Raw genomic sequence first — 10,032 nt, 5'->3', positions numbered from 1 at the left:
AAGAATATCAATCAGCAGCAGGTACTTAGCTATCTATTTTATTATTAAAACAAATAAAATGTTAGACTCGGATATGAGAATAGAAAAACAGCTCAAAAGAACGGTGATGTTTGTTGGAAAAAGTAATTATGCATGTCTCTGTATATACGTTTCCAGCCAGCCTACCGAAGCAATCAAGTCGTGAATTAGAGTCCAAGTTCTATACGATTATGTAGCTATCTCTATTATTAAAAGGGATTTGCCGTCGTAGTGATATTTCGACCTTCTTCTATCCTCCTCCTATCGCTAGCTCCTCCCACGTTCTCTCACCGTTCTTTTTCAGTCCGTCGATCCCTTCAAAAACCTCAGCGATTTTTGTTCGACCACCTCCTCACGATCGCCCTAGGCCCGCGCTCTGCAAGAAGGTCCCCCCTCGCCCGACGCCCTCGACCGCGGCCAGGCCGCGCTCGCCGCAGCCCCCGGCGTCGGCGGCGAGGGCCGCCGGGCCGCCCAGGAAGACGACGCAGCGCCCGGCCGCGGAGGCGGAGGCGGCCCCGGGCCGCGCGGCCGAGGGAGTGCACCCGGCGCGCCGGCTGGCGTGCGGGACGGCCGTGTACGTGCGCACGCGCTACTACGTGGTGATCGCCGACGGGACCGGCAGGTGCTGCCTCCTCATCTGGCTCCCGGCCAGGGTCGTCTTCTCCTCCGACGCCTACCACTGCAGCGTCAAGTACGCCGCCGACCTCGACGCCATGTTCGCCGGCAAGATCGTCCGCGTCCCCGTCGCCGACGTCCGCGTGGCGCCCAACCACCGCCCCTCCACCGCCCCCGCCAAGGCCGCCCAGAGCCAGAGGCGCCAACAACAAGCGCCATGAGCCGAGTCGACACCGGCCAATTCCAAGAATCGGCCCCAAGAGCCCCGGCGAAGCCAAGAAACGCCGTGCTTGCTGACTGCTGCTCATCAATCCCATGGGCAGATCGATCAAGATAGCAGAGGCCTGATTGTGCCTAGATTTTCCTTTCGTTTCAGTTCTTTTGCTCGACTTGACTCGAGATTTTGCAGCGCCCAAATCGGCGGTATGAACTAACGTACAGATGTCTGAGTTAATCTTAGTTGATCAGCACATTGGCTGCTCCAGTTTCGATTCCTCTGTTGGTCAGTCCAGTTTTGATCTCGATGAGGTGAATGATCCTGCTTATACAATCTTGTCAGGTGAAAGCTAATCTTGCTATCCCGCTTGAGGAATTTGTTTCCTGAATCTTGTCGACTGAAAGCTATTCTGGGTATCCTGCTTGAAGAAATTGCTCCTCTTCTTGTCATGGGGCGCAATCGTCTCTGTTTTCCAAAAGCTATTCTGGGTATCCTGCTTGAAAGAATTTCTTCTTCTTTTGGTCATGGGGAGCAATCATCTCTGTTTTTCGAATTGTGTGATCACGATTATCAGCTACTGTTCTTACGTTTCATCTGTCTTTGGTTATTCGATGTTTTGTGTTTAAAACAGATTATTCTTTTTATACTGTTAAAAAAAAAGGAGCTCCTCTTATCTTGAATGGTGCAAATGCCCGCCATGTTTGAATTACATGATCATTTCATCAGAGGTTTCAACATTCGGCAACCACAATTTAAACACAATTCTCAAAGAGTAGGGATGTCCTGATTATGTCGGAATCTGAATTAAATCTGAGCATGTGTGGACAGTTGACTGCACATTCGGTTCAGTTTCGCTTCTCTTGTTGATCTTCAATTTTGATCTCGCATATACAATCTATATGTTTCTCGATTGTGAAAACGGTTCTTGCTTGAAGTTTTTTTTTTACTGGGATGCAATTGTCTCTGTTCTTTGAATTGCGTGATGACATCGCTCGATTATTTTCTCGGTTCGTGAACGTTTATTCAATTCAACGGGACTATATTTTGGTCGTTCCGATTAAACAGGGTTTCTTGCTTTCAGTGCATTAGCTAGCCTAATATATCTCAATCTGGAGCAGTCAATCTTCTGATTTCAGTTTTTGATTAATCTGTTAAACAGCCCGTAGGTTCCAGTTTTGATCTCGGCGATCTTGCTTATATTCGATTGGAAACCTAATCTGACCACAGGAATTTCAGTTACCTCTGTTTCCCGAATTGCGCGGTCACGATTATCAGCTAATGATGACCATGTGAATTCAAACTATACCAGGCATCTCTGTGTTATTTCCGTCAGCCTTGTCATCAATCGAAGATGTTGATGCTGGTCAATTTTCAGACTTGTTGCTTTGAATTTGTGCAGATCACTAAAATGAACATGTCGTTAAACCTTCAGCTCCCGCGTCACACAAAATTCATGATGCGAGGCATGTCCGATTTTGGCATTTTCCGTTGAGTGGTTAATTATTACATTTTTAACAGGTTTTACTTGGAGAAAACATATCGGTGTGCATTTACTTGGAGTTTTCAAAAATTCAAAAGCCATATTTTTCCAACTATGCATCGGAATACACATCCGTTTTGGAAGAAAAAAAATGATTCCTACTGAATTTCAGTTGGCAACAGAAGGTTGGGAGTGCACTTCGATGGGACCAAAGGGCCAATTCAGTGAGACTGAGGTTATAGGGCTTAGGCAACGGATATGCCATCTGTAGCTCGGTGAGTCCGGATCGGTGGAACGAGTTTGACTTAAGATTTTAACATAGTAGAATGTGGGAAAATGTTTGAGCCTTTTGAAGCATTATCTCCAAGCACTTGAGCAGTGATACCATTATCATGACCTCGTCTCCTTTTAATAGTATTTGATTTTTCTATGGAGTCAATATGTGGATCACTTAAATGTAAAATGAAGAGTCTCGAGTCTTTGACCAACACTTGTCAAACAAATAGAGAAACTTATCTTAATTTTGTACTCCCTTCATTCACAAATATAAAACGTTCTAACTTTTTCAGAATGTATATCAACATGTTTTAGTCTGATTATTCACACATTTAAGTTTGTATATAGTTCATATTGAAAATGTCCGAAACATCTTGTACTCCCATGCCCTATAGGGTCAGGCATGGGTCTGGTAAAGGTCAACCCGACCTAAGAGCATCTTGAGCAGGTCCACTTTTTTCTAAAAAAGACGTATAACAAACACGATTTAGAAAAAACACGTATAGAAAAAAATCGAGGAAGTTGACATGAAAATGGCCTTCATCAATCAGTCCTTCTGAACCCAAAAACTTTTAGGGTATCATCCTAAAAACATCCCATCTTCTATTTCTCCAACACATGCCACGTCAGTGGGTCGTTCCACGGCTGCCACACGCCATCGGATGTTAGATCTTCTTCGGTCATCAGAGCTGCATCACCTAGCCACACCACCACCGCCTCAAAGACGCAAGTGAACAAAGATGCGCCTGAGTCTTCCGTGTACGTGTGCGCATGAGAGACAGATACTTAGTCACTAACAAGTGGGGCATATTTGCCACACGAAGTACATAGGGAGTTGTACCTATGAAACCCAATAAATTTATTAGAAGAGTCTCTAAACGCACTTATAGATAATGGTTTTTGAGGAAACTATTGGAGATGTTTTAACTCGATTGCCACTCTCCAGCGAATGTTTTCTTATTATTACTCTAAATTATATTTCTCAAATGGAAAACTATTTTTCCTAAAAAAGTTAAAACACGTTCATCACACGTACAAAAAACCGTTTAAACAAGTTAAAAAGTATTGATTAATTAGAAAGAATGTTGATACCATTCAAAAGATGTATTTGACATTTTCAACATATTCACAAGTTTTGGAAATTGTTCACTGCATTTAGAAAATGATATGCAGTGTAAAGATATTCACGTAATTCAAAAAAGAGTATTGTACCATACGAAAATTGAATAACGTGTGGGGAATTAGCTCGAACTGAATGGAAAAAAGTATGGAAACATAATATTTCAAAAATGCCATGCATTGAAAAAAAATCATGACATTTACAAAAAGAATACAATGTCAAGAAATGTTCGTATATTCAATGAAAAATTTAGACAATGTAATAGAATGTTAAAAAAAATCAAAACATCACTAAAAATATATATTTTTATAATGTGTATACAAATGTTCACATAATTCAAAATAAAATGTTTCATACCATTAAAAATAATCACCCGAAGTTTCAAAAAAATTTCACACGTTTCAAAAAGTATTCATGACATTTTAAAAAAGACTATACAATGTGAAGTAATTCATGTAATTAAAAAAATGTTTCTTAGCATTCAAAAGAATCTCTACTATTAAAGGGGATCTGCCGTTGTCGTGATGGTTCGACCTCCTTCGATCCTCCTCCTATCGCTAGCTCCTCCCACATTCTCTCACCGTTTTTTTTTCAGTCCGTCGATCCCTTCAAAAACCGCAGCGATTTGTGTTCGACCACCTCCTCCCGATCGCCCTAGGCCATCGATTTTAATTCACCCCCGGTTTTATATAGAAAAAGATCACAAAACTAAACGACCCTACTCCACGCACGCACACCTCACGTAGTCACGATCGCCAACTGGCGCTAGACCAAGCCAGGGTCCACCACGTCAAGGCATTACACGTGCGATCAGGAGGCGATCACGGCTGCTAGGGTTTCGCTTGCGGGGATGGTTTCTTGCTGGCGGCCGTAAGGACTGTGACAGCGTGATCCATTGGCTGGACAGATCGTCTGTTTGTCGTCTCGCTCTTGCTTGGCTGTCGCACGGGTGCGGCGACGCGTCAGCTGCCGGCCCGAGCTCGCAGAACGCTCTGCACGCCGCCGTCTTCCAGGGTTCAGGTCAGCTTGGTAGCTAGCACCTCGTTCATGCATCCGTGTGGATTTTGGAAGTGCATGGGGAAGTGCATGCATGCATAATTGTCAATCCTAGGCTGATATGTATTCCCATCGATGTGAACATTTTCAGAAATGGTCAGGCTGCTACTCGAGTGGAAGCCTTGTGGCCCATCGCTCGCCAGCCAAGCCAACGGCACCGGCAGTACTCCGCTGCATTTCGCATCGTCCGACGGTGACCTGTCCATCGTAAGTGCCATCTTGAGCGCCGTGCCGCCGTCCTCCGTGCATGTGCGGGACTCTGGCGGCCTCTCTGCCCTCCACGTTGCGGCAGGGATGGACCACGTCCGCGTCGCCGAGGCGCTGATGAAAGCCTGCCCCGACGCCGCCGAGCTGAGGGACGACCGCGGCGGAACCTTCGTGCACGCCGCGGCCAGGGGCGACCACCTCATGGTCGTGTCGCTGGCCATCAACAAACCTTCGCTGCGCGGCATCCTCAACACGCAAGATGAGGACGGCAACACGTACGGCTCTCCACCTGGCGGTGGCCGCACGCGCGCCGGCCGTCGCCGAGGCCCTGATTTCCAAGGGGAAAGTGCGAGCAGATGTCATGAACAAGGACGGGAAGAGGCCGTTGGATCTCGCCGCGAAATCGACCAGTTTCTTCTCCATGGTAAGTCTGGTGGCGACGCTGGCTGCATTCGGCGCGCAGCCCCGTCCTCAGAGGCGGGAACATGTCCAGCAATGGAACCACCACGACATGACAAAGGTGATAGAGAAGACGTCCGACAGCCTCGCGGTGATCGCCGTCCTCGTCGCTGGCATCGCCTTCACCGCCGCCAACAACATACCCGGTTCGTACGAGCAGGCAGAGGGGAACACAAAAGGGATGGCGGTCCTTGACAAGAAGCCCGTCTTCAAATGCTTCCTTATCCTGGACAGCTCCGCCCTGGTAACCTCCGTGCTCGTCGTCGTGCTGCTCGTCTACGGCAAGGCGTCGCGCTCCGCCGGGTCTTGGAAAACCTTCACGGCAGCGCTGCACTGCCTGTGGTTGTCCCTGATCAGCATGGTCCTGGCATTCTACGCGGCTCTGGAAGCCGTCACGAGCACGAGGGCAGTGACATCAGCTTTTACATCGTAAACTATTTCCTCTTCCTAATGTTAGGCGTGGTCTCGTATTTGGTGAGCCCTCGGGTGTCGTTGAGCAGACTGTGGAAGTACATGTGGCGGCAAGGTGGCTTGAGAGGACATCACGGCGTCGTTCGTGGGCGTATCAAGCAGCAATATCCAGTCGTCGGTGCTTTCGTGCGCGGCCTGCTTCTATTCAGAGTTGCAAATTATGCTCTACTGTTTGTGGGCCTAGTCATTGTCTCGCGCACAGTATCAACAGTTGGGTAGTTGGGTGACCGTGCGGCAAGAGGGAGGCAAGCGAGACAAGCATTTTACTATGTATGTAAGAATGTTCTGAAAATTCAGAATTCTTATATTAAAATTGATACAAAGTTGAGTCGTCTATTTTGAAATTGAAGGAATACGACCTAACGTTCAGTTAATAAGGCTTGTGTGGAATGTGCCCGTGTGACAATCTTTATAAAAGCTACTACAAAACAATTTCTTGAAATTTGATTGTGTAGTATTAGATATTATCGTAAATTTTAATCTCTCGCGAGACACAGGGATTAGACAAGACACTTAGTGGTAGAGATTGTGCTAGGCGAAGTATGAGGAAGATAACACGGAAGATAAAGGATCGTGGAAGGAGGTTTTCTCTCGAGAAGAGGGAGGGGAGAGGATGACGATGAGATGTATTTATCTATCACTTTAGGACCATGCGATATCATATATGGATAGTCTATTCCTCATGTCACATTACATTTTTTTTATACACACATTTTGTTATCCCGTAGCAACGCACGGGTACTATACTAATAATAATATGGGAATCCAGTCAAGAAAAAAAGATAAGTTGAGAGTCTAACTCCAATACAGCTACGCTAAATACTAAGTCAGCAATCCATGTTAAACTACGAAAGAACTCTGCTCCAAGGAAGCATGCCAAAAAACTCTGTTCCAAGGAAGCATGCCCAAACAACACCACATGGTTTGCTCACGTACGTCATGTATTAAACTAGATGAAGTGAATCATGTGAAAAACAATTACGTGCACTCAAACAAACATGTCAATTAATCATGTACATAGTCTAGCCCGTTCGAGGGGCCGGATAAAAAAGGTAAATGCTTCCATCCGGCGCGTCGGCTGAATCATTCTGGTACCACGTATAATTTTGATGTAAATGTTTTTCATTTTGCTACATATTGTCCATTCAAAAAGCTGCATTCACGGTTGGTTGCAACTCGAGTTCGTTGGATTTTTGTTACAACTGGCTTTTAACTTTTGCTACAACCGTGTTAATTTTTGCTATAACCGGTATCATTTATTGTTGCAACCGTTCACTAAAAGTTGCATACACGTTCACGTAGATATTTGCTACAACCGGCGTTTGATTTTTGCTATCACGCACCATCAGCTTTGTTTTTTGCTATGATCACGTAGATTTTTTTTTCTACAATTATTTCTTTGTTACAACCGTTGACGAAAATTGCTGCATCGCGCCAAAATTTGCTGCATCGAGAAAAAATTGCTGCATGGAGATCTAACGACGCGGCCCGCGTGCGGCCGGCGCAGATTATCGCCCAAACAAAAAAAATCTTGGGTATTATACATAAACATGTGTACATGCATTCGACACGAACATTAATCCTGTCAGCAAGACCAACAACTCAAAACATTTGTTGCAGGTCAACGCCACCAGCTGGACATATTTGTCCATTTAGCTAGAATCAATATCTGCATTTCTTTTTTAGTTTAATCTAAAAATAAAACTTGATTTGTATGTTCCATAATAATAAATATTTTTACCAATAACCTTGATTTGTAGTCCTTCTGTAAGAGAGAAATATTAGACTTTTTAGATCACTAAAATAGTGATTTGAAAAGTCTTATATTTCTTTATACAGGGAGTATGTGTCACTGCGAACAACAATATTAAGATTTTAACCTGCAAAGCTCGATGTAAAATGAAAGTACAAATAATCAAGCAATATATTGCCATTGGATTAAAATATATGTTGACATGAAACAACATCGAGAGAAATTGAGCGAGAGAAAAATTTGAGGAACGACTTCTTCTCAGTCGTCTCAGAAATAGTTATTTTCAATTGATATTCATAGTCATCATTGTTTCCCTTTGTATTCAGAAAAATATCAATGAAATAATCAAATGGTTTTTAACATCAACATACATATAGTTATTGCATGGTCACTAGAGAGATAGGAAAAAAATATTCATACATATTTTATATGAATAATTTTCAATCATAGAGTAAAATAGCCGTTGGTGCAGAAGTGTACTAAGAAGATAGAAAATGAGCACTAATACGGAAATATACGGTTTTGGATTATGGTTCTTTGACCTCAACGCAATCAGTTAAGTAATACACTATTAATTAATGGTTCAAAATGGGCCTGCACGGTGCTGTTCAATCAAAGGAGACGATGATTGTACAACTCAAACCTGAGACCAAACCAACCCGGACCTACCTCCAAACTGGAACATCCATCGAGCAAATAATAAAATGCCTTGGTGAAAAGATGTGGGCTATAAATTACACATATACCAGCGAGTAGATCTCGATACAAATAATAATTTGTACCTTCAAAGTATTTGCTACATTAGGTACCTAAGCATAGCTTTCAAACTGACTTGCCGAACACTACTGTGTGTCTACTGAAGAAAAAGTTTCAGAGATGTTGTTGGTGCTCTGCTCACTTACCTTCCATCTTGGCGAGGTGCTTCTTCACCTTGCCGGCGCACGCCTTGCAGTGCAGGGACACCTTCAGCACCACTACCTGCAACCATGGCCAGCAAACTAATTAAGGAAAGAGCTACTTCCTCTGTCCCGGTGATTAAGTCACCTTACGAGTAGCAGCGCAACGTAGGTGAAAAAAGATTGGGCGAGGAGAAGCACGGCAAGCATCCGTGGAATCAATCACAACCTGTTACAAATCAACATTTAATCCCTAGTTACTCCATGCGGACCCACGTTTTAATGGCATGCAAAACGCCCACCCGCACCCGCTGATGCATGCAGGCAGTCGCTGTTCTCGTGTTGGCATGCAAAATGGAGAACGAAGCACCAACGCATGAAACGAGTTTAAACGGAGAATGAAGCACCAGCACCAGCGAAGCAATTTAATGTTTCATGCCTTATCTTTTGGTAATATCTGATTTTCGTAAAGTGACTTAATCACCGGGACGAAGGGAGTAATTACTTCAGAGCAACCACCTTTGAACCAGTCATTATGGAGTAAAACGAAGCAATCTGTTTTGAAATACGTGTCCAACAAACTAACCAATTATTTGCACACGAAACATACATTGAGACACAAAAAAAAAAGAACAGAGAACCATTCGCGAACTATTCACATATGAGTTTCTTTTTTTTTTGTCTCAATGTATGTTTTGAATTTTGATATGAATTTTTTAGGGGTGATCCTAATATGTGCTGTGAATATGCATGATTTTTTTTCAGATTTTTTCGCAATGTTTAAATTTAAATTTAGGCCGCAAGGCACACGGTGACATGCAAACGTGCATGTCACCTGATCTCTGTCCATCTGCTCCTGCGTAGAGTTCGTGCTCTTGACATCAGCAGGAGCAGCCGGCTCCTCCCTTCTGACATCACCACCGGGGGCAGCAGCCTGAGGCGCCGCCGGTGCCGTGGCCACCTCCTCGATCTCATCGACGGCGGCACACCTGCTGAACAGAAACGTGGACGAGCTGACCGGGCTAACGAGCTCGCCACTAGCAGCACCAACCCGGTCGTGGTGGTGACTTTCTTGTCGTCCTACCTGTGGGCTCTGGGCGCGCCGGTCTTCTCCGGGCGGAAGATGGGCTGCCGCTCCAAGCTGGGGCATATGGCGGTGGACGCGGGGACGAGCACGAAGTTGTCCATGGTCTCGCACATCTTCTAGAGGTTGCCGGTGGCGAGGGCGGAGTCAAGCGACTTGATGATGTTGCCCATGGACTTGAGGTCGAAGATCTGCGCCATGAGCTTCTCCGGGTTGCGCATGGCCGTCGCTGCCGCTCGCTAGGATTTCATTGGGGTCGGGGTGGGGGGAGATCCAGAATTAGGGGACGCGATGGTTTGATTCGGTTGCCGAGGGTGAAACGGCGGCCACATGTGATTTCGTTGTGACACGGCGAAGCAAATGTGCCGCTGCGTGTGGGA

General features: G+C 45.0%; 1 protein-coding gene and 1 pseudogene across 1 annotated transcript; one reads left to right on the top strand and one right to left on the bottom strand.

Annotated features, from left to right (window-relative positions):
- The first annotated feature begins 1,074 nt into the window (after window positions 1–1,074).
- On the top strand, window positions 1,075–6,138 carry LOC123405040 (annotated as a pseudogene).
- Window positions 6,139–7,794: 1,656 nt separating this feature from the next.
- LOC123405039 (protein SODIUM POTASSIUM ROOT DEFECTIVE 1-like) lies at window positions 7,795–9,756 on the bottom strand. The gene is given in 4 exon segments (XM_045098901.1): window positions 7,795–7,799; window positions 8,575–8,650; window positions 9,404–9,636; window positions 9,639–9,756. Coding segments are annotated over 4 exon segments (432 nt in total).
- Window positions 9,757–10,032: the final 276 nt, after the last annotated feature.

Source organism: Hordeum vulgare, chromosome 6H (genome assembly GCF_904849725.1).
Source record: "Hordeum vulgare subsp. vulgare chromosome 6H, MorexV3_pseudomolecules_assembly, whole genome shotgun sequence".
NCBI lineage: Eukaryota > Viridiplantae > Streptophyta > Magnoliopsida > Poales > Poaceae > Hordeum > Hordeum vulgare.
Note: the sequence above shows the minus strand (reverse complement) of the source record. Positions and strands in the feature narration are given on the sequence as shown.